Below are 25,567 nucleotides of genomic sequence, written 5' to 3' on the forward strand. Positions count from 1 at the left end.
AGTAAATGTAGTATCTTATATTTAGAGTAAGAAGATAAAGGAAAAAACGTATGATGTATTACTGTAAGTGTGTGATTTTATTGAATCCACTGGGATCTGACTAGATCTTGAAATGTTGGTAATATATTACTTTTCTTCACCCATGTGGCCATGGTGAATAAATTTGAGGTGGAGATTATTTTGATGATAGATTACAAAGAAAAAACCAGACTGCCAACACAAACACTTACTGATAAAGGCGGCATTCCATCATCTTCCACAGTCACAGTGAGTGTGTACTGCTGCTGTTTTTCTCTGTCAGGAGGTGACGGTCGGGTCACTATCTCTCCCGTCATACGGTCCATTCTGAAGGTCAGGTCCTGGTTCCCACCGGTGATGTAGTACGACAGCATAGCGTTGGTTCCGATGTCCCGGTCCGTCGCTATGACACGCAGGACTGACGTACCACCACCCACATTCTAAAACACACATAGATATACCCAGTCTTAATTCAGCCATATCTCATGTATTAGATTTCCTCACTTTTTTAAAAAGATTTTTTGACTTTACTATCATAGGACAGTGTACAAGTGACAGGAAACTAAGTGGGAGATGGGGAATTACTAGGTTATATTATTATATATAATAATATTATATATTATTTTATTTTTCAATATTTATTTTTTATTTACAGTATATATATATATGGTACATATGTGACCCTATACCACAAAACCAGTCTTAAGTCTCTAAAGTATATATGTAGCAATAGCCAAAAATACATTGTATGGGTCAGAATGATTGATTTGACTTTTATGCCAAAAATCTTTAGGACATTAAGTAAAGATCATGTTCCATTAAGATATTTTGTAAATTTCCTTACCGTAAATATACCAAAATTTCATTTTTGATAAGTAATATACAATACAAGGACTTTATTTGGACAACTTTAAAGGCAATGTTCTCAGTATTTAGATTTTTTTTTTTTTCCAGAATTTCAAATATTTTCTAATCCTAACAAACCATACATCATTGGACAGCTTATTTATTCAGCTTTCAGATTATGTATACATCTCAATTTAGAAAAACTGACACTTGAGACATATGTGTATTTTATTCTAAGTTTTATTATCTGTGCGTTGTTGTCTCTGTGTACTGGAAGGTTGTGACACTAAAACAAATTCCTTGTATGTGTAAACATACTTGGCAATAAAGCTCTTTCTGAATTATGACTACTTCTTCTGACTTTTGATGTATTGCATGCAAACATCTAAAGGATTAACACCCAGAATCTGTGATGTCACTGGTTGGAGGTGCTGTGCTTCTGACCTCATTGACGCTGACGTTGTACCCACGAGGGCTCTGCAGCACGGGAGGGTTATCGTTCACATCCAGAATATTCACCGTGAGCGACACATCTGTGAACCTCGGAGGGGAACCGTTATCCATCGCCCGCACCTGATCCAAACACATTAACAAACACAGGAATCCACCTGGACATCAGTAAACCTACAGACATATACCTCAGAACTAATTATGCAAAGCGTACTATATTTAACTTTACAAGGAAACATGTTCAAAATCACGCAACACACTGTGACCATGTATGGCTCTGTCTGAAGTGATTAGACAAACAACATTTTCTTATTCAAAGTGAGATGCCTACATGTCTGCTTCCTATTTTTTTTTATTTTTTTATACTTTGATTAACAAATTTCATTACCGTTCAAGTTTGAGCTTGTTACGTATTAAGTTTTCTATTATGCTCACCAACTCTCCATTTATTTGATGTGTATATATATATATATATATATATGTATATATATGTATATATATATATATATATATGTATGTATATATATATATATATATGTATGTATATATATATATATATATATATATATATATTTTTTTTTTTTTTTTTTTTTTTTAATTTTTTTTTTTTTTTTTCTTATAATGTATATATGTCTTTACCACCACCTTTGATCAATTTAATGCATCCATACAAAATAAATTCTTAATTTCTTGGAAAAAAAAAATACTACTGACTCCTGCTGACACATTTGAACAGCAATGTATGTGTCTAATATTACATGGCTTTTACAAACTAGGGAGCATGCGTACGATAAATAATGTTGTCTAGGATGTCCCTAGAGTTTGTTACAGAGCCATAATGTCTGTAGTCTTTTTCTCTCACTTTAAGCAGGTAACGGTCCACGGCTTCACGATCCAGACGCGCATTCAAGTAAACTACTCCATATGTATTATTGGCTGTGTCGATCTTAAACACGTCCTGCATGTTCCCCGCGATCAAGGTGAAATTCACCTGAAGGAGACAAGAGTGTGATGGAGGCGGGGTTATAAATGATTGACAACTCATTTGACTTTGTTTTGAATATTTCTCTCCCTCACCAGTCCATTTCTTCCAGCATCTTTGTCCCGTGCCAACACGACTGCAACTCTCTGGCCAATTGGTGTGTCTTCGGGAATATTCACAGACAAATCCGAAGTGATGTCAAACTCTGGGCTGTTGTCATTCTCATCAAGAATGGTTATTGACACCTGTCAAAAGAATAAAGACAAATGATATGTTAAAAACTAATTTTCTGGTAGAATATTTACATCCGTTGCATTAAAAGGATCTGATGAATAAGAATCACTCACCTTCTACAAATGTGCATCAGGAAGTAAATTAGAAGAAAAAAAATAATAAAATTGGTTAAATTACCTATTTATACAGTACATCAAAATCATATTATTATATACATTTCACATCACTATCACAGACATGAAGTTTTAAAGGAAAATGAAATGAAAGTTTGTTTCTTCTGTAGAAAAGATTTAGAGCAATTTAGCATTGCATCACTTGTTCATCAGTGGATCCTCTGAAATGAATGGGTGCCGTCAGAATGAGAGTCCAAACAGCTGATAAAAACATCATAATAATCCACAAAAACTATTCCAGTGTTTAAACTTTAAACCGTCGCTTGTGTCTAAAGTATTAAGAGCAGTAAGAGTCCATAATAATGCTTCATCCAGTGAAAAAAGCCCATCCCCTGTTGTCCACTCACATCAAAATCCTCCAACATATTTGTTTAAAACAGTTTTCTCTTGTAAACAGTACTTGATGCATATTTCTCTCGTGATTCAGACGAGATGACTTTTTTGACAGGAAAAGGCAATGTTACGGATATAGGACTTATATTTTGCCTGAAAGGAATAGTTTGAAAACCTTTTAATGATAGATTTGGTTATTACAAACATGCATTCACAAGATGTTAATTGATGAACTGGAGTTATGTGGATTATTGTGATGTTTTTATCAGCTGTTTGGACTCACATTCTGATGGCACCCATTCACTGCAGAGGACCCATTCGTGAGCAAGTGATGGGATGCTACATTTCTCAAAAAATCTGTTCTGAGTAAACAACCTCATCTACATCATGGATGGCCTGGGGGTACATTTTCAGCAAATCTGCATTTTTGGATCAACTATTCCTTTAAAACTTACTTTAATTAACATGATCATGTTGTAAACAATTCAGAATAAGAAGCAACTGTTTGTGCTTCTCTACAGTAGGTCTTTAGTGAGTTTGGCCTACAGACTAAACAGATCGTAGAGAAACTCATTACCACAGTAGAGTCTCTCTTGGGTCCTCCATCATCGGCCACAACAGTGAGAGTGAATGAATCAGCCTGCTCTCTGTCCAACAGTCCCGTCACAGTAATACGGCCCTGTAGAGGACACAAAATACTAAAAATTAATTCTAATTTTGGCCACTTGATTTATTCACACCAAGCAGGATTTTTCACCATGTCAAGCTGGTAAAAGAAACCGATTCTAAACCCATGCTGTGTCATTTTCCCCTACTATCTGGCTTCATTTTATTTTATTTTTTTTTACCTTGCAAGAAAACTCATTGGATATTAACTTTTAGGTTCATGTGTCCTTTCTTTATATTGTAGGGCAGACCTAGAAGAGATTTTTTTTTTTTTCAAATATTCTACACAGATTTTTGAGGAGGAAATAAAATAAAACCAGATGGATTTAAGCACAGCAGATGTGTTAAACAGACGTGAGAGCTTTAGTCAAACACTGACCTGCTGACTAGCAGATTAGTTAAAATGAGTCATCGTCTGTGCCCTATCACATACAGTATTTTCTTTTTGGGTTGCGTTTTCACTTCCTTGCATCACTTCGCTGCATCACTCTTGGTGTAAACATGCATTTAGAAAGATATCAAAAATTCACGTCTTAAAGGTAGAACAGGCGATTTTGGAGCGGCTAGCAATAGCAAGCTATTTGAAAGCATAATATCCCACCCTGCAAATCACTCTCAAAAGCCACGCCTCCCCTAAAACACCTAAACGCGCACAGGCAGAACAGAGACTAACCAGTGACACAATGAGAGACAATGTTGGTGGAGGGTCAACGCTGTCTTATGCCTTTCACAGACAATATAAATGCATATAAATACATTAAGACTGCTTAACTAAGTGATTAACTACCCTGCTTTTAAAACCACCACACTCATTTCTGATTCTCTTAAAATATAACCCGTCTATCAGGTTAAATATCAAGTTATCTCACCGTAACACTGTCAATCTTAAAGAGCGCCAGAGCAGCAGGTGAGGTGTTGGGGTCGAAGCGGTATGTCAGCTGGTTCAGGTTATCAGCCGACTGGGCCTTCACCTGAACCACCTCTGTTCCTGTGGCAATGTTCTCTCTCAGAGATACTTCGTAACCGGCCGATAGAAAGGCCACAGCTTCGTCCAGTTCATTGAGTAAAGTAACATAGACGGTACAGTAGACACGGTGGAACGGTGGAGACTGATCTGTGGCTGAGATGTTCATTAAATAGCTGGTCTTGGTCTCGTAGTCCAAATAATCCACAGTGGTTACCAGACCCGTACTCACATCCACCTCAAACTTACGGTCAGAACCAGAGACCAGAGCATACGCTACAGCGCCCCCGTCACCTAAAATATGAGAAAAAGCAGAAGGATGGCATTAGTAAGATTATTCTTTGTGCAGTAAATTATAATTTTTTCATACAGACTAAATCCGGAAGCACATTCTGTACACAACAGGCAAAATCCAGAAGAGATGTGGCAACGTCTCCAAGATGGTTCAAGAAACCTACTGTTAAAAGTTGAAGGCACTTGTGTAAAACTGCTGTAAAATGAGGCTGCTGTCAAAAATTCTGTAATGAATATATTTTCTTCATCAATTAACTTCTATTAACTAAATTAAATCAACATTTGGTGTGACAATCCTTAGATTTAAAGCAACTTTTGCCCTCTGTGCACTTGAGCATAGTTTCTCAGGAAACTTTGCAGGAAGGTTGCTTGAAGCATCTTGGAGACGTTTCCACAGTTCTTCTGGATTGAGTCTGTCTCAGTTTGTTCTGTTTCTTCATGCGATAAATATCTGACTTAAAACCATTTTTTAGCTGGTGAAAATACTAGTGTTCTAATCATTTTGGTCACCACTGTATTACGGCTAAATTTAACCAAATTTTTTCATGTTTGAAATTAACATTAAAATGATTATTTATTAATTTAAAAAATTTCAATGGTGATCTTTAACTATATACAGTATCTACATGACTGAACTCTAGCATACAGCACTTTTTATTAAACCTAAGGCCTGTGAAGACACAGATAGTTGCACGTCCGTCCAGTTTATGACGAGCTGGACATCCTCTATGAGGTAGTGAAACAGGGAAGCAGAAGTGCAACAGAAATGTTGTGATATCAGAAGTCAGAAGTCAGAAGTCAGAACGAGCTTTATTGCCAAGTATGTTCGACATACAAGGAATTAGTTTTTGTGTCACAAGCTTCCGATTGTAGTGTCGTCTGTAAACTGCAGGAGCTTGCCAGAGGGGTTAGTAGAGGAGAAGTCATTGGTGTACTGGAAGAAGAGCAGCGGGGAGAGAACACAACCCTGGGGGGCACCAGTGTTGGTGGGCCAGTTGTTGGATGTGAATTAACCAAATTCTCACTAGCTGCTGCTTGTCTGTCAGAAAGCTAGTGGTCCACTGACAGAAAGAGCTAGGAACAGAGAGCTGGGTTAGTATGGTTTGGAGGAGTTTTGGGATGATGGTGTTGAAAATGAAGCTCAAGTCCACAAACAGGATCCCCACATAAGTCCCTGTTTGGTCCAGATGTTGGAGGATGTAGTACAGTCCCATGTTGACTGCATCTTCCACAGATCTGTTTGCTCAGTAAGCAAACTGCAAGGGGTCCAGTAAGGGTCCAGTGTTGTCTTTCAACATCAACCTCTCAAATGCCTTCATGACCACAGATGTTAAAGCAACAGGTCTGTAGTCATTAAGTACTGTTATCTTGGGTTTCTTTGGAACGGGGATGATGGTGGAGCGTTTGAAGTAGATAAGGACTTCGCAGAGCTCCAGTGATCTGTTGAAGATTTGATTGAAGATGGGGGCCAGCTGGTCAGCACATGTTTTCAGACATGCTGGTGTCACACCGTCTGGGCCTGGTGCCTTTCCTGGCGCACATCATCTTCACTGATCTGAAGTGCAGTAGTAGGGGAGAGGGGGGCTGCAGGAGGTGTGTGGAGAGATGGTCAGAATGGTTGTAGGGTGTTAGACTGGGAGTTTCAAATCTACAGTAAAACTGATTCACGTCTCAAGTCGTTGATGCACCTCAGTGCTGGTATATGGTCTCTTGTAGCTTGTGATGTCTTTCAGGCCTTTCCATGTGGATACAGGGTTGTTGGCAAAAAACTGATGTTCTAGCTTTTTAGTGTAGGTCCTTTTAGCCACTCTAATCTCCTTATTCAGTGTGTTTCTGGCCTGATTGTACAAGACTCTGTTCCCCTTTCAGTAGGCGTCCTCTTTGGCATGACGGATGTGTTTGAGTTTTGCTGTAAACCTTGGCTTATCATTGTTGAGTCCTGGTAGGGATGCACATGTCTTCACAGAAACTGATATACGATGTTACAGTCTCTGTGAGCTCGTCCAGATCATTGCCAGCAGCTTCAAAATCATTTGGCATTAAGAACCAATGGAAAAATACAACAGAGCTTGAGCTATGTTAGGTGCATGACACAAACCCACTTACAAAAGGTCAAAATAACCGAGAGGTGTTATGAATACACAACAATAGCACTCACAGAAGTTCCTATCAGACAAATTTACTTCCTCAGTGATCTATTCTGGTTCACAAACACATTCAAAGGTCGATTGTGGGTTGATTGTGTTGTGTACCTGTGTCGGGGTCTGTAGCTCGGACCACTACCACAGATGTACCAATGCCAGCAGTCTCTCTGAGCCCCAGACGATTGTACTGTGTCTGAGTGAAGACTGGAAACTCGTCATTCACGTCCTCCACGTACACAATCACCTACAGACAAACTCACAATCAATTTGATACACACATTATATTCAGTACTTGTTTTAATGATAATAATAATAAAAAAAAAAACGTTTATAGCTAGATTTAATACAATATGCAGGCAGTGTTAACTATTTAAAGTAAGCATTGTTTTAGCAACCTTGCTTTCAAATTTGAATCTGTTCTGCTATGCAAAGCACACTTCATCTTTTAATCAGTTCCCAATGGATTAAATCAAGTTCTTTTTTATCACTGAACATCCCTTTTAACTTGGAAATGTGTCACATTATGAAGCAAAATGGGTTGCAAACAGTATTTTACATGAAAACATAAACCTGTCCAATAAGGGATTTTCTAGGGTGTGCTATATTATTTTTCAGACGCACCCTGACAGAGCTGCGCATGCTGCCCAGGTCACTGTTGTAGGCCTCCACCTCCAGCACATGAGAGCTGCGCGTCTCCCGGTCCAGAGCCACAGTTCCTCTGCTGATGAGTCCAGACAGACTGTCCACAGTAAACTGACCATTGTTGCCTGCAGATAGCAAATCAGACACACACACACACACACACAGCCAACAGTACATCAAAGGCTGAGGTTGAAAACAATAGTGATAATTTATGTTTCTTACAGAATTAGTCTCTAAACATTTTAAAAGAAAAGAAAATTTTTAATATTGTCTGTATTATGAATGCTACAGGTATTTTCTGCTGAATACAGAATAAAAGGTTAAAAAGGCCTTTAATCTTTTAATTCAACCTTATTTTCTCACATTTCTGAATTGTGAAATATAAACAAAGAATAGCAAGATATAACCTCACAATTATAAAAACAAATATTAAAATTCTGTTTTCTTTTCTTCATCATTTTGTGCATAAATATTGCAAATCTGACTTTTTTCTCTGAATTCCAAGTTGAGACATTGCACATTTCGCAATCGTTTTTAATTAGTAATTAACAGTAATTAAATTTTATCTCACAGTTCTTCTTCTCACAATTTCAAATTTGAATCTTAAAATTCATACTTTTTTTTCTTAATTTTGAGATTATATTTCAACGTTAGGATTCTCTATCTCCCATTTCTGAATGATATTTAGCAATTCTGCTAAAAACTGTACATAAACTGAGAATTGCAAGACAAAAAGTCACAAATTATTTTATTTATTTAGTTTTCACACATTTTTCCCCAGTGCTTACAGTGTGCCACAAATGACTGGAAATACTGAAAATATTCCTATATAAAGATTTTTTACTTTTTTTGTACATTATATAATGCAACAATGTTGGTTAGTTAGTGTAGTGGATTGTTAGACTGCATCTGATCAAAGCACTAAGATGTGACATCAGGGAAACAGGAAGAATGAATAGGCCTAGTTACCAGAAAGAATCCGGTACAGAACTCTTCCATTCTCCCCCTGATCTGCATCTGTGGCCTGAACCTGCAGATAGACATAAACACACGGAATCACATGTACTACTAAATAAAGAAAGTGGAAGTAATGCTCAACTCACTGCACACCTACACAAGCCTAAACATTATAACCACAACACATATGATACTTTATTAACACACAGTCAAACTCTTAAACACACAGTTACTATTGGACTCATATTTTCACTGCCACAAGTGAAATGTGTCATTTCGTCATAACTCACAACACAAAATGAAATGTTTTTTGTCTCAACCAATAACATGAGTTAGAACCATTAAACATAAAATAGCAGTAAAACACACAATATGAAATGGCTAGATTTCAAATACCCTAATGCATAGTTATATTTATTACTAACAGTTACTGGACTAAATTATTCCAGTGAGTAATATAGTTCATTAGTCCAACTGCTGACTAGTTATGGTTTCTAAGCAATAGCAATTAGTTACATTTAGAATGTTTAATCACAGGTTCAAATATGGCTTGTCCAATCAGAATTCAGAGTCAGGGCTAACTGTTTTATTAACGCAGTTGTGTTTGGTGCCACTTCACTTCACCTTTAAATGGTCATCATGGCATGACTATAAACTCACACTGGCTTGAAAACACATACAACTTCAATGACCTCATAAATCCCAGAAACAATGATCAGATGTTGTTCCTGAATATATTTACACACATAAATTCATCATGTAGAGCAGTAAAGACCACACTAAAGACATTCGCATATTAGTCAAATCCTACTGACAGTGAGGAGGACGGCCCCTCCTTCAGACTCATTAGCTTTAGAAAAAGATGTGGAGAGGAGAAGAAAGGAGTAGAGGAGGAGGGGGAGGAGGGGGAGAGAAAGAAAGCAGGGGTCTAGGGGGGTCTCTTGGAGAGAGATGAATAGAACAGGCAGACCGGACCATACCAACACATGGGGGGTTATAAATTGAGACTGAAAGTTTGGCTCAGAATGAGTGTTTAGTTCAAAGAAACACACTGCTATGGTCTGCTGATCGCAAAACACAGAAAGACTGATTTTCGAGTCTCTCTGAACGGATATCAGTTCACATATCCTCATCCCCATTTTCCAGGCGTCTCATCTCCAACACTCTTTGTGACAACGTGATTTGAATCAAGGGGAGCTTTGGAAGAGTCAACCACATCTAAAACTAAAGGTAAAGCCGAACCACAAACGATAATCTCAAAAATAAATGTTATTGAGTGAAGCCCTGTTGAAAACAAATTGTGTTTAGATTGCTGGTGTCCCTATCAGGCTTTTTCATTTGCTGGTCCAAACCCGCACAAACCAGCATGAACCAGCATGGACAAACATTTAGCAGTGACAAAGGCATTTTATTTTGCCATGATGCCAGTCATACATTACATGGGACAAGAAGATATGTTCACATTACTGTATTTCACTAATTCATGAATATGCAGTGTCTAAAATCACAACATAATACAGTAATTGCCACAGAGATTACTATATGGCGGAATAGTGACATTGTGTAACACATTGTTTACACTATTGTTCAAAAGTTGAAAAAGGATGCAATAAATTTATCAAAAGTGAAAGTCATTTTAGATTGTTACAAAATTCTATTTAAACAATGTACAAAATATGAATCATCACAACTGTTTTCAACTTTGATAATAATGTAGCAAAGTAGCAAATCAGCATATTAGAATGATTTCCAAAGGATCATGTGACACTGAAGACTGGAGTAATGATGCTGAAAATTCAGCTTGAATATATATCAAATATTAAACAGTTTTTTCTTTACTAAATTTGAGACAAAAGCAATTTTTAATGTGACTGTTTGCATTGAAATTCATTGACAAAAAAAAATCACTTTAAATTAGAAAAACAAAGTGTTTCACTAACAATAGCTCTCATCTGAGTGGCCTTTTCAGCCTGTTTGTGGCATTTAAGATGAGGAATAATTTCATGTCTCAATGTGTTTTCACCAAAGCGATAAGTCACACTCTGTGTGCTCAGAATTTAACATGCTGACATTTAGGAGCAGAGAGGCAGAGTAATTGGCGACTTGGGTGCTAGATGGTGCATGTGTGTTTCAGATGCAATTTAGCTTGCAAAAATAAATAAATAAATAAATAAAATCAACCACCCACATTTCTCACCTGACTGCTCACTTAGTGGGGCACCAACATTTTTAATGTCAAATGCCATTTCAAGTGTGTGTTTATGGGGGCGATGTAGGCAAGAAACATACTGTACTTGATGCAGACACACAAATGTGAATGCTTAGCTACTGCATTTACCTCTTTGTATGTAATTAAAATGTAATTTCACAATGCTACCTGCTCCTGGAAGGCCAATGTCATGCTCCAACCCACCTAAACATACTCTACTGGAAGACTCTAGTGATCCTGAAGGCCCTGATGAGCTGGTTTGAATGGGGCTGGAACTAAACTCTGCCGGACTGCAAGACAGGACACCTCTGTCTTACTGTGATGGTGATGGAAATATATCTGTATTAACTGTAATTTGCATACACTGTAAAAAAAAATACTTCTTAGTGTTTAATTAGACTGTTTCCAGCAATGCTATTTATAAAATTAAGAGTGTGAGTGTGTTTAAAGACAATATATCTTAGGGTATTTTAAAAAGTGTATTTTGAATAATTGGGGGAAAATGCCAGTGCAATACAAAAAAACACTCAAAGGTTTTACTGAAAACAAGCATTAATTCAAGTAAATGCATCTTGTTTTAAGGATTTTTTAAAACAATTTTTTTTTTTTTAATTATCAAAACTTGTTAAGGACTGGTGCAGAGCAGCCAGATTCTGCTCCAGCTGTAGCTGGGCCATGACTTTTGTTGATCTACAGGAGAAAGTGATGGTAATAGGCCATACGACACATTTCTGAACACAATGCATAAAATTGCAGGTGCAGCTAGAAGTGTTTGTGTTTATTTACTTGTTTAGATTTTCCTGATCTTCAGTGTGTGTGTGTGTGTGTGTGTATTAGAGAGAGACAGAGTGAGTGAGAGGAACAGACTCTTGCTAATCTGTAATCAGTACAGTGCAATATAAATCTCCTATACTTTGACCTGTCTTGACATTTCTTTAGAGAAATCACTCAGTCATTCTGATTGTGATTGAGAGTTGCAGAGGAGAGCTCTGAGCAGCATGTGTAGAGCTGCTAGATGGTGATGACGATAAGGTGTTTGTAGGTGTGCAGTCCCACCACCACAAACCACGCTCTGTACCCAGAGGAGAATGTGCTCAGACGCTGCTCTGTCTCTGCTCAGGAGACTTTGTGACCTGTTAACACTGCCTCAGATGTTTCTCCTACAAATCCTGACAAGCACTGTTATCTTAGTATTATTTCATAGTATTTATTATTCATTAGAATATGCTTTTATTGTATTGTTTTGTTTAAATTTGTGTTTTTGTCATTTTAATAGTTTTTGTTTAAAAAAATTACATTCAGATTTAATTAAGTTTTATTTTAGTTTTAGTCAGTTCAGCTTAGTTTTTAGGTTTAAGTTTAATATTAATATTTTGTGATTTCAGCTTTATTTCAGTTAACAAAAAGAATTTGAATACTTTTAGTTAAAAACAACAATGCTTGAAAAAAAAAAAAAATTTCAAATCAGACTACTGGTGAGCTCCTGAAATGAGATCACAGGCTTCAAAACACTTTTGATCGCAGATTATCTCGACAAATCTAGTCCGAGAAAGTATATTAAACTCACATGTGAGATTGCTAAAAGAAAAAAGAAAAAACACCACAGCACAAGATCCCCTTTTTGAGAATGAAACGCATATTTATGATCACTTTGACATATGCAAACACTTAGCGCTTGCGTTCACAATCTTGCGAAGATGTTTTAGGCCTTTCGTTTGAAAAACAAGTGTTTGCTCTCCATCTCTTTGCTGCCTAAGAGAATCAACCGAGATATTAAAGAGATTTTTTTTTAAGCATACACAAACACCTGTTAACCACATCCTGGCATCTTGCATGCGGCTCGCTCAAGCACACATTCACACAAGCCTGAACCCATAGTGTCAAAAACACCTCTCTACTATAAACACACTCCTCTCAACCCAGATTTAACTCTTCCTGTTTTGCATCTCTACAGATCCAGGAACGACATGGATATTTCCTTCAATCGGTCCCTCTCTAATCTCTCACTCCCGGTTTCCCCAACATCTCTACCTCTGGATCTTCACCATCCCCTCACGACCATCATCATCATCGTGTGTCTGTTTGTTCTGTTCGGGGGCTTCGTGACCTTTCTGGCGGTGGGCTGCCCGTCGGGAGGGTCCTGGGGTGTGGATGGAGACTGCGGACAGACTCTGTCCAGCGAGCCTCAGCTGAAGCTCTGGAAGCGTTTGGGCTCGATGAGGCAGTCGTTTTCCTCTGCGCCGACCTTCAGAAGACCCCTTCAGCCATACATAGCCCAGAGCAGGAAGCACTCAGGGTCAATGTCACCAGCAGAGTCAAAGACAAACGACTCCCACACATATATTACTATACCGGCTCTGCTGCAGTTTTCCACTGAGATATAAGCTCTATTGCATCACCTAGTGAGCTGTCTTGCTATTTAGTACCTACATAAGCAACAGGCTTCTAAGTGACTGATTTAGAGTGCATTTCATAGGCAACTACTATGTGCGCCACAGGAAACTTGACTCAAAATGATTTCACCGGAGTTGTAAGCTTGTTGCTAATCTAGTGATGTGATTCTCTAATAAGCACAAAAATGCATGACAAGCAAATCTGAAATAAAAACATTTACATTTCATTTAAGCTGACCACTTTATCTATAATTTCATGTATTGAATGAAATGCATTTAATATGAACTTGTCTGTCATTTTCACTGAGCTTAGTGCATTGCATTCTGAGGTTAATGGATATTTTCCATGAAGGATGCACGTGATGCTGCCATGGTTATTATTATATATATATATATATATAAATATAGAATTTAATACGTTTGCTAATCAAATGAAATGTAATAAAATACATTTAAATATTAGAACATATGATAACTAAACTAAAATTAGCAATTTTGCTTTGGCAACTAACGAAAATAAGTTTAAAATGTGTAAATGGAAATAAATACAAATTAAAACTAAAATAAAAATAAACCTAAACAGTAAGAGTAAAACTCTAATTAAAACCACAAAATAAATTATATATATTTAATCACATACACAATCTTATTATAAATTTATAAAAACACAAATTAAAATGACATATATATATATATATATATATATATATATATATACATATATATATATATATATATATATATATATATATATACATACATATATATATATATATATACATACATACACACACACACACACACACACACACACATATATATATATATATATATATATACACACACATACATACACACACACACACACACAATAACTCAAATGGGTGCTACAGCTTAAATCAGCTTTTATGTTAACAGTATTCAGTCATATGGAGTTTGCCTATGAATCCCTTAAAAATGATTTCTAGGCCATAAGTTTACTAGGTTAAATAGCTATAGATATGTACCTATACTGTAAGTGCACAAACATATGCAATCATAGCAAACACAAGAGCAGAAACTGCAACCTCGGCTAACAGCCCTGACAGAGACAGCCAACTCATTTCATTAACCATTCGCTCAATCGAAACAAGAAGTGACTCAACAATCCGACCATATGGCAGCCACAACTCTATAAACAGCTGGACGCTGCCTAAATCACATTCTCTGCTGCTGAGGAGACTAACACACATGACCTGGATGAGCAAAGACCAGGTGCTGTCTGAGCAATGGTGGCCATCTTGACTGGGCATTAACAACATTACTATTTATTTAGGGGAAATTGATTCATTTGCATGAATGTAGCCACAAGAGGATCTGTACACTTAAATCACACTTCAACATGTCTGAATCATATAGCATTAGAAAATAAAACAGCAAACCAATTTGCATTCACTCACATTTGTTTAACCACTGACTTGTTCTACTGACAGCAGTGTTGGGTAGGTTACCCCTAAAATATAATGAATTACTAGCTACAAATGACATTTTCGACATTGTAATTAGATTGCTGTACTAATTACTCTCTGTAAAAAGTATTGCAGTATGTATTTCTTTCTAAATCTCATATCAGCCCCGACCAGTGGAACAATACAAGGACAGGTATGAAACTGCTCCTTTAACTCTTACACATTATTTAATGCATAACTGCATAAATTATTCTTGAGCTGACCAGAGTATTTTAAGGGAGAAGGTGACATTAAAACATATATACTAACATTGTAACATTTTTATGTTAAATTCACTATTGTTTTATATGGAATTGTTCTATAGTCTATACAGTATTTAATGCAAGTATATCAGTAATTAAATTACAGTAATTTCCTTTACCCTTTCAAGGGAAAAGTAATTAAATTACAGTAATTAATTACTTTGCAATGCAGTACACCACACTGCATTTAACAGCCATAAAATCATTGTTTAAATGCTCTAAACAATTTTAAAGACATGGTGGGAAAAAAATACTTTTTCCTAAAACTTTTTTTTGGGGTCTTAAGAGGTTAAACAGTCCATATATTTATTATTTTGTCATTAAAATGTATAATTTTTTGCCGGAAACTATCTTTGAATAATGCACTTCTGACATTAAGTGTGCGTCAAGTGTCCAAATGTAAATAAGTGTTGTTGTGCTGCTGTGACCCTGGTTTGTTCCATAACAGCAAATTTGTGCAAACTAAAACAAAAGATGGAATATTCCCCAAACTAACTCCAATAACAGTTCAATACCAACTTCAACAGATGGAAAGAGGAAAAAACCCTTTGAAAATGAGAACACGCTTTATTTAGTCACGAGTTGGAGAATTCTGCAGAAATGATTCTGCTGACTTTGTAGAATTTTGAAAGCGTCGTCATGGTTACCCTATTATGGCACTGTTGCCAGCCTGGAGAGCGTCACAGTTTCCACCGCAGTGGAACATGACATCACAGAAAACCACTGAAATGTCAATGCTGCTATTGTTACAGACGCAACAAAAATACGGCTTCACGTGATGTGTCACAATACAGTAGCAGCATTGAAATAGTTCTACCGTTGTTTACCGGAATAAAAATGATTCTTTTCATTGTCAGTGAGCACAGTTTTATCTATATCAGAGTGAATTTTGAATATGAGCGTGTACCTGTAATATACTAGTTCCTCTGGGTATGTTTTCCAGGACACTGGTCTCGTAGCTGTTCTGGAGGAATATAGGCCTGTTGTCATTGACGTCCAGCACCTCCACAAATACTGTAGCTGTTCCTGTCCTCCGACCTCCCGCTGGACCATTGTCTATGGGACAAGGAAAAGCTACTCTCAGTACAAATAATATAGAGTACAAAAATCAAGGTTGACCAATGCACTTCTATAATGTTTCCAGTAGTTCAGGATTATTGGATAAGCATTTTTGTAACACTTTAAATTAGGGAACACATATTCACTATTGACTTAAGAGTTATCTTTCAAATGAATCATAATTTGCTGCCTATTGATAGTAAGTAGTTGTTGTGGTAGTTATGTTTAAGTAGTGCGTAAGGTTAAGAGATCTAGAATATGGTCATGCAGGATAAGATATTAATATGTGCTTAGAAGTACAGTCAATATGCTAGTAATATGCAACGAGTAATGTTCCCTAATCTAAAGTGTGACTGGATTATTTTAAAAAGATTAAACTCAAGAAAAGTTGGAATTCTAGCTATATTTTGTTTTTCTAATTCATATTATATGCATTCTAAGTTTTATTATTCCTGATATACACAGGTTTTCTATGATCGTGGGAACCCTTATACTGTAGCAACATAGAAACACTGCCATAATACAGCCTTTTTTTGACTTACTGGTTAGTACGAGTCATCTTTAAATAAACCATAGTTGTGCCAAGCAACAGAATACCACATGACCGTGTTAAAACTGGCTTGAGACACATACAAATGACCCACAGAAGACACATTTTCACGGTTTTGGTACTGCTATTGGTGTAAAATGTGTTAAGACAGAAAAAAAAAGAATAATAATAAGATAAAAAATATACATATCTTAGCTAAAATAAATAAATGAAATATTCTTATTATTAAACAAACAAATCTTGCATGAAAATGCCTTGGAAGAGTCCAAAACATGCATTTCATTCCATCACAATTAACTTTTAGAATCAGACAAGAATAATGATTTGACTTGACACGACATTCTTAGTATTGAAGAAAGTGGGCAGCATATTTCCGCACAAGTTCATTACACAGGTAACAGCTGCAGTCTTTCTGAACGCTGCACTCAATTCACACAGGAAACCACAAAAGTTGCTTTAAACTCAAAGTCATTCAGACAGGAAGCTGCAGCAGATCATACCACATGTGCACACACACATGCATAACCAATTGTTTTAAAACCTAGATAAAACTCACCAATTGCTTCAATCACTAGGCTATAAGAGGCCTGAGTCTCGCGGTCCAGACCAACCACGGTTCGTACTACTCCGGTCCGGAAACCCACGCTAAACTTTCCATCCTGGTTTCCTCCTATAGGGACACGAACACATACAGTACAAAGAAATCACACATCCAGCCATTGGTCCGAAACCTAGTGTACTGCCCTAAAGCACACCATACTAACTATAATGGAACCTCATTATTGACTGATTTTGAATGTGCTAGCTATGCGCCGACACACAAACAGCATTCCTCACAGTTGATTTTTGCATTACCATATTGCTAAGATGATGATGTTGTCATATACTCTTCTTATAAGCATAAAATACATAGCATGCACAAATATTTGGTTTGGTAAAAAAAAAAATAATCAAAACAAATAAAGTTAACTATATCAAAATAACTTTCAAGAAGATAATGATGTGATAATTTTCAAATAAGCAGAAAAGACATAGCATGCACAAATATCTGGTAAACATTGTGAAAAATCAATTTAACTATATTAAAATACTTTTCACCAAGATAATAGTGTGGCACTTTTTAAATAAGCAAAAAATAAATGGCACACAATTATTTCCTCAATTTGTGAATTTATAAATAATTTAACTATTTAAACACTTTTTTACAGAAATAATGTTCGGTAATTTGCTAACAAACAAAATACTTTTTAAAGACAAATTTAACTTAACTTGACCTAATTTACCTGTATTTAATTATTTTTTAAAGCAATTAAGTTATATTATTACTTTTCACAAAGATAATGAGTGGCACTGTAAGCATAAAATATGCTGCAAAAACAACTTTTTCCTAAACTGGTGATTTTATTATTATTATTGTTTTACCAATGTAATCAAAAATAATAAACCAAAAATAATGTGGTCATTTTCTAACCATATAATAAAAAAATACACACAAATAGCTGATTAGGTAGTATTTTTCACCAATTAAACTATATTTAAATAACTTTAATAAAGATAATGATGCGGTGCTCTTCTAATAAGCATAAAAACATATCACACACAAATATTTGGCTGAAAGAACTTCATATGTCATCTTAAATGCATTTTCCCCCACCGCATATGAATTTTGCAATGCATCAGATTATTTTAGAAACAGCCTTAAAATGCTGCCTATGTAGGCTGCAGCACTACATTTCGAAACAGAGCCTCAGCTTCATATGTGTTGATATGTCAGCACAAACTCAGTCGCATGATCTGTGACCTTCTGCACTCTGACCTGTGATAAAATAGCTGAGCTCTGCGTTAAGACCCGTGTCATTATCCATGCAGTTCAGTCTGACCACCACGTAATCACGGGGCACGTTTTCATTCAGTGATACGTTATAAATGCTGGGAAAGAAGGTTGGCGTCTCATCATTCACGTCCAAAACTGCACAGAAAGAGTGACAGACATTAAGACGACTTAGCATTTGCATCTGAACACAGCCGGACAGTGATCCTGCTCTGTACCTGTGATAGTGAGAGTACTCGTGGATGTTCGTGGAAACTGGCCAGAGTCATATGCAATGATCCTCAGATAATACTGGCCAATCTGCTCACGGTCCAGCACTGCAGTGGAAACCAGGAATCCTGTGGTGGTGTTGAGCCTGAAGTCCAGCCGCGGCATCCCCATTTGGAGGGCCATGGTTACAGCACCATTATCACCTTCATCGGGGTCCTGCACCTGCACCTGAAGAAGGAAACCAGCAGGGGGCGTCAGAGCGCAGGACAGTGTAATTACAAGAACTTCAGGAGTTGACATTAAATCAAAGATGAGCCCAAAAGTGGACTTGATTTTTGAGTGCAAAAAGTTTTTTTTTTTTTTTTTTAGTTTTACTGTTTTTGAAAGAAATCCCTTATGTTCATCAAAGTTACATTTATTTGGTCAAAAAATTGTCAAAAACATTGTGATTTTTTAATTTTTTTATTATTATTATTACTCTTTTCTATTTGAATGTAATTTGAAATGCCATTTATTTGTTCTAATGTATTAAAAGTATTATAATTATAAAAGGTAATATTGTGCAATTTAAATTGACCGTTTCGTATCTGAATATATATTAAAATGTTATGTATTCCTGTGAACAAAGCTGAATTTTCTTGCTGAATCTTTGCTTGTTGAATACTTAATCAGAGATTCCAAGTCCCTTTTGAGACTTCAACCAATCAAATGCTAACCCTGAAAACAGATGATCCAATAGGAAGCCCCTCTGGTACTTCAGCGACAAAGGGGAGGTTTAAAAAGGCAGGATCGTTATCGTTGAGGTCCAGGAGGTTCACAAACACCGTAGCGCTGGCTGAAGAGCGCAGTGGCGGCGTCCCACCTGAAGAGGGCAGCACAACAAAAAGTTTCTGCATAACTTTACTGAGTTTTCTCTAGTTATTAGATCCACTGAGGGGGAAGAAATTCTTAAAACTGAAATATCAGTTTATATTGTCAAACAGAACTGTCAAATATAATGCCAAAACAGTCTAATGCGTTTGGAATGGAGTATTAGCTTATTATGTGGTGAATACTGTACAGTATACACTGCATACATTTTCTTATAAGTGAAACAGAACACATTAAACAATGATAAAACATTTTAAACAATACATATTTTGCTATATATTATTGTGGATATTATAATTTTTTTAAATGCTTGCACCTGGATACCTGGCATATAATACATTTTGTAAAAATAAAAATGCTTTTTTATATGATTTTGCCTTAATATGTCTCAATATATTTCAAATGGAAGTTTGATCAAATAATGAGCACAAAATATATATATATATTTTTTAAATAATTCTGGTTAATTAAAGGTTTGTGAAAAGTCAGGCCAACCACACTGGTTCTCTTACACTATATACACTATTTTTTACTAAAATAAATCTCTTATGCATTTATTTGAATAAAATACAGTAAAAACAAACAAACAAAAAATGTACACAAAAAAATACAATTTAAATTTTTAACTGTTTCGTATTCTTACATATTTTAAAAAATATTTTAATCTTGCAAGGAAAAGCTGAATTTTCAGCAAAAAAATTAAAAATAAACAAATAAATATTTTTTGCATCATTATAAATTTATTTCATTTCACTTTTGATCAATTTAACACATGCTTGCTGAATCAAAGTACTATTTTTTAAAGTCTCACTGACTTATAATGTAATGTTTGCATATTGCATTTGGTAAGACCATTATGTTAACATGCTTTTCTGAACACACAGACTAGAAAGGAAGACACCAAGACAGGCTAGACAGTCCAGAAATAAAGAGACTGAAAGTTGGCAACTGTAAAACTATTTTTATTGTGACCTCAGAGACAGAGTGAGGCATTATGTGACGGGTGAGAGCTGCTTACGGTCAGTAGCAGAGACAATGATGGTCCTCATAAGCTGTGCGGACCGGGCGTTCTGACTCTCTCTGTCCAGCACCGCCCCACTGGTGCGGATCTTCCCGGTGTTGCGGTTGATGGTGTAGAAGGGGTTCTCTGGACTTATAGAGTAGACCACCGTCCCATTATCACCATAATCAGGGTCCACCGCTAATACCTGCACAGAGAAGCAGAAGAAACAATTCATCTTACAGGACAAAACAGAGTCCTAAGGCACAGAAATTAAATCACACCAGCCCTCTCCCTAAAGAAGAGCATGATGGGAGATTTATGCATGGGACATAACTGTCCTAAAACCCTGGCTATAATTTTTTTTTAAAGAGCCAATCAATTATTCACAGTGCTGGTGGAGAAGCACTGAAATCACTTAATTGGTCATTAGAGAACAAAGGTTCTGTAGGTCTTTAATTATTAAAACAGGAAGGACCGGACAACTGTGTTCTCCATCGAATAGAAGGAGTTTAAACAGATGATGTAGAGCACAGGTATAATGTAAAGTTTATCTAATTGATTTGAACTCTGAGGGGGATATTTCACACAAACATTTACTCAGGCATGTTTATAGACAATTTTAAAGCTGATATGTGTGATTCTGTGATGTTAAAATATGTTCTCCTGTCCCAGCTTAATGTGCAGCCGTTTGCAGGTCGATCCCCCTGAAGTGTCTGAAACACTGCAGCGTTTTCAAAACACTGCAACAAGGAGATGCATTGCAGAAAGTCCACTTTGCTTTTTAAGGAAACATCCAGTGACAAGGGGCTGTCAAGCTTCATAAATTATAAAAAAGCACCAAAGAATAAAAGTAATCCATATGAGTGCATTTCCTGAGGAACGCCGGTGAGCAGTGGATGTACTTCAGATACATCTCCTCTACCAGTGAGATAGGATTCAAACCTGCCCAGTGATGAGAGGACAGACAGGAGGATCTGATATTTCACCATGCCAAAAGCAGCAGATAGATCCAGCAGATTGATTTGGAATCAGCTTTTGCAATCCACAAGGCTTCCGTGACTGACAATAGTGCAGTCTCAGTTAAATGGCCTCTCCTGAAACATGACTGGTTAGTGTCCAGTTTGTTGTTCTGTGAAAGAAACAATGATACCTGGTTGTAAACCACTTGCTCGAGGGTTTTTGCTATGAATGGAAGGAGAGAGAGAGAGGCATGTAGCTGTCTAAGAGAAGTGTTTAATGTAGGTTTTTTGAGCAGTAGGGTCCCCCATCCCCCATTCTATTCTATTCTATTCTATTCTATTCTATTCTATTCTATTCTATCTATCCCATCCTGTCTTATCCTATCCCATCCCATCCCATCCTATTCAAAGTGTCAAAAAATCCTAGCTATGTGTACTGTGCTAAACTAACTGAGACTTGTCACAGCACTTGTATACTGTTGCTCTCTCGTTGGTCTGATTGCTTCTATTGTTCCACTCATTTGCAAGTTGCTTTGGATTAAAGCGTCTGTTAAATGATTTAATATAAATGTAAACATAGAAAAAGATGGGGAACGCTAGTGTTAGAGGGTCATTTTTATAATAAATAAAAAGAAAACAAGTAGATAAGATAGAAAAAGAAAAGAGAAGTGTTAGAGGCTCTTTGATGAAAGAGAGTAAATTACTGTATTACTATATATATGTTTGGTGAGTTATTACTTGATTAAACCACACTATACCACTATGGTGAGTGGTCAATGGAGTTATGGACTCATGGACTATAATGGACTATATAATGGAGTTTTATAACCCCTAGCCGAGTGTAAAACATTATTTTGAAAAAAAAAAAAAACACTGGCAAATAGTTTTTTCTTGCCTTAAAAAATATAATTTACAGAGACTTCTGTGTAAAGCAGAAAAAAAAATTATTCTGGAGACATTTGGTTTTTACGTTCACTGTCCTGTGATTTAAATTATCCATCCATTTATTCCTTTGTTCTGTTTTATCTGTCTCTCTCTCTCTCCTGCACGGTGTCCAGCAGGGTAATGAAGTATGCACTTGACTCTGGGCTACATTTTAATTAGTCATCGGAAACCTCCTAATGAAGTTCAGGTCTGGATTGTTTATTAACGGACAATCAGGGGCATATTTAGCCAAAGTCAGAGCCAGTAAAAAAAACACCCTAAATATCGACGAGCAGAGGGTAGAAGCCCAAGATTTCTAGAGGCCTAACCACATTTAACTTCAACAACACAAAGCCACATCTCAAATTCAGCAGTTTTCCCAATTATTGTAAAGCCATCAGTTTGCATTTAGTTTACCTTTTCCTCAGATCCCATGGACAAGGATATTTATCACAGTTCAGATCATATGATTTATATCGAATGCAAAAATGCCAAGATCTGGCGGAAACCACCAACTACGTGCACCAGTCAGATACAAAGTTGGTTACCATGTAATGACAAATGTCTTTAATATTTGTAGTCTATTACTGTGGTAAAATTGATTTGAAAAAAAAAGGCAGGTCAAATGGTCTCTCGTCTAATTGGGTGGTCTTTGGCCAGAATAAATTATAGTCTGGATCATCTTTTTCAAGTCAAGTGATAATATTTGTATAGAGCTTTTTAGAATCCATGTTATTTTAAAACAGCTTTATAGAAAAGCATGCCTTCATGTCTTAAATGTCCCTTTAAAGTTGCCAAGGGTGACGCCTATATGCCAATAGCCAACAGTCTGGCTCATTGAGACTGTGTGATGATTAGTGGAAGGTAAATTTGAAATCAATTATACAACTGTAAGGGCAACAAAGTGGCAGCCCCCCTATGATTACAAGCCAATGAACCACTTTTACCGCTATTGAGCACCAACTGTTGTACAAATCACACACTTCACCTTGAAAATCCGTTTTTTTTAGCAGCCTGCATGGGAACCTGATAAACACGATGTTGCTTCCTAGTGGACTAATTACCCTGTAAACCCAAGCAATTCCAGATACACCCACCGTACACGTCATCATAGGGAGAAATCTTGAACATTTGTGACACTCTCTGACATATTAGCATAGACACATGCCTGAGTAGAAAGCAGCAGTACACCATTACTGTTTTCTTGCTGTAGCTGCTTGTAAGTGCCAAAGAGGCATTATAAGTGTTGTGTTTTGGCATGAACTAATAGAAGTCTCCATAGATTCCCTCCATCTGAGCTGCTGAGAACACTGTGGTTAAGTTTCATTTTCAAAGGAAATGCTCCAGAAAAAATCTGTAATGTCCTATGATTGTGCCAATTATTTGAAGCCGGACTTCCACACAAACAAGAGTAATTTCAATGCTGGATTTTTGAAAAAGTTGATTCTGAAAGCGGTATTAATACTAGGGGTGCACGATATTATCGTAACGTTATCAGAAATGGAATAAAGGCTTAAAATGTAAATGTCGGCATTGGCCGATTTGAAACTAAAAAGCGACTTAAGAAAATAACTATACGTTTATTACTTCTAACAAATACATTTTTGCTTCATAATAACTCAAAATAATTTGTTTATAATTTTGGCACAGGAGAGACTTGGTGTTGTTTCAAAACAAAGAAAAATATATATCAGTATCGGCATCGACTATACAGTAGGCCAAAATGATTTGAAAAATATCGGCTTATAAGATATAGGGAAAATCTAATATTGTGCATCCCTAATTAATACCAATGCCAAGTGTGCAAATGTCAGCTCCAGACAAATAGCAGTCATATTCTGTTTTCCAAAGCCTTTCTGAAAGAGCTTCTTGGACCTTCTTGGAACTGTTGCTAAAGCTACCATTTCTCTGCTTGTTTTTACTAATGCCTTCACGTCCTACCAAAATGATTGTAAATTGGAATGTGGTAGTTAAAGTGCCCCATTACTGATTTTTGAAAATTACCATTCATGCAGTGTGTAACACAGCTGTAAGTGAATGAAAACATCCTGAAAAGTCTTCTGAAAGTGCCCTGTGTATAAAGTTATGGTCTCTCAAAAGAAAGAGTCGACTCTGAATCACTGAAACAGTCATTTTTAAAATGAATCCCAAGCCATTTCATGTTATCATCAACAGGAAACATTAGTATATTGCCTGCCCACTTGTTGGTCTTTTCGGGTTGGTCTGAATGAAAATGCAAATTCATTCTTTGCCACTAGGTGCCACTTTTGGAGCGGTAAAATAGCTGTATCCCCAGTAACGCTGTACACAAAGCAGCACTGCGCTCACAAACACTGCTTTATCAGGCATTACAGACATGATGAAATGAAAATGAGAACAATCAGACCAATCACCGCAGATGAGTGTCACACAAAGGAGAGGTTTGGAAAAATTAATCGTTGAGCAAATCGTTTTGGAGTCATTGAGCAATTAAGGTAAAAATAAATACATGTTATAAGCCTTGCATGCATGTCAACCTGTTATTGTAGACTCCCAAAACAAAAATATGAACAATTCATTACCCATGATAGGGGCACATTAAAAATTGCATATGAAAGTTATGTAAAGACCGCTCGAAGGTTTCTGAAATTTTCATTGCTTGAGATTGTATGTCTGTGCTGGTAAGCTGGAGCATAAACTCTTGAAGCTCCGCCCTCTTCTGAAAAGGGGGCTGGGGGCACCAGCTCATTTGCATTTAAACAAACACAAACCACAAAAACTGTGCATTTTGGTTCATACCTTAAGTGGCAACCCTAAGTGGCAACTTTAACAAGCTACAAAAAAATTATCTGTGGGGTATCTTGAGCTAAAACTTAACATACACACCCTGGGGACATCAGTGTCTTTTTTTACATCTTGTAACATGGGGCATAACAGGTCACCTTTAAGATTTTAGAAACTCTAAGCCTCTTCCAAATGGTCCCTGGCCGTACGAGACTGAAAGTAGAGATGGTGTGCCTGACATTAACATATTAAATAATTTATTCATTCACCAAAGGAGGAAAACCCTCAAGAAGGGATTTTTCACATACTTCAAGCAGTAGAATAATATAAGAATATAGTAATC

General features: G+C 36.5%; 1 protein-coding gene and 1 long non-coding RNA gene across 2 annotated transcripts in view; one reads left to right on the plus strand and one right to left on the minus strand.

Moving 5' to 3' along the window:
• The window catches only part of cdh23 (cadherin-related 23), a 200,694-nt gene that overhangs the window by 32,752 nt on the left and 142,375 nt on the right, over positions 1–25,567 (minus strand). The window contains exons 21-36 of the mRNA XM_026257924.1: positions 20,594–20,783; positions 19,422–19,567; positions 18,714–18,933; positions 18,481–18,633; positions 17,221–17,334; positions 15,963–16,111; positions 8,716–8,776; positions 7,726–7,871; positions 7,213–7,348; positions 4,572–4,960; positions 3,614–3,715; positions 2,644–2,646; positions 2,392–2,541; positions 2,177–2,305; positions 1,309–1,437; positions 231–458 (exon numbers count right to left, since the gene is read on the minus strand). Of these exons, the coding sequence (XP_026113709.1) occupies positions 231–458; positions 1,309–1,437; positions 2,177–2,305; positions 2,392–2,541; positions 2,644–2,646; positions 3,614–3,715; positions 4,572–4,960; positions 7,213–7,348; positions 7,726–7,871; positions 8,716–8,776; positions 15,963–16,111; positions 17,221–17,334; positions 18,481–18,633; positions 18,714–18,933; positions 19,422–19,567; positions 20,594–20,783 (2,445 nt within the window). The remainder of the gene's footprint in view (positions 1–230; positions 459–1,308; positions 1,438–2,176; positions 2,306–2,391; positions 2,542–2,643; positions 2,647–3,613; positions 3,716–4,571; positions 4,961–7,212; positions 7,349–7,725; positions 7,872–8,715; positions 8,777–15,962; positions 16,112–17,220; positions 17,335–18,480; positions 18,634–18,713; positions 18,934–19,421; positions 19,568–20,593; positions 20,784–25,567) is intronic.
• LOC113092346 (uncharacterized) lies at positions 9,648–13,537 on the plus strand. Its single transcript, XR_003287548.1, has 2 exons — positions 9,648–9,933; positions 12,867–13,537. It is a non-coding gene; the product is annotated as an uncharacterized LOC113092346 (long non-coding RNA).

Source organism: Carassius auratus, unplaced genomic scaffold (assembly GCF_003368295.1).
Source record: "Carassius auratus strain Wakin unplaced genomic scaffold, ASM336829v1 scaf_tig00214573, whole genome shotgun sequence".
NCBI lineage: Eukaryota > Metazoa > Chordata > Actinopteri > Cypriniformes > Cyprinidae > Carassius > Carassius auratus.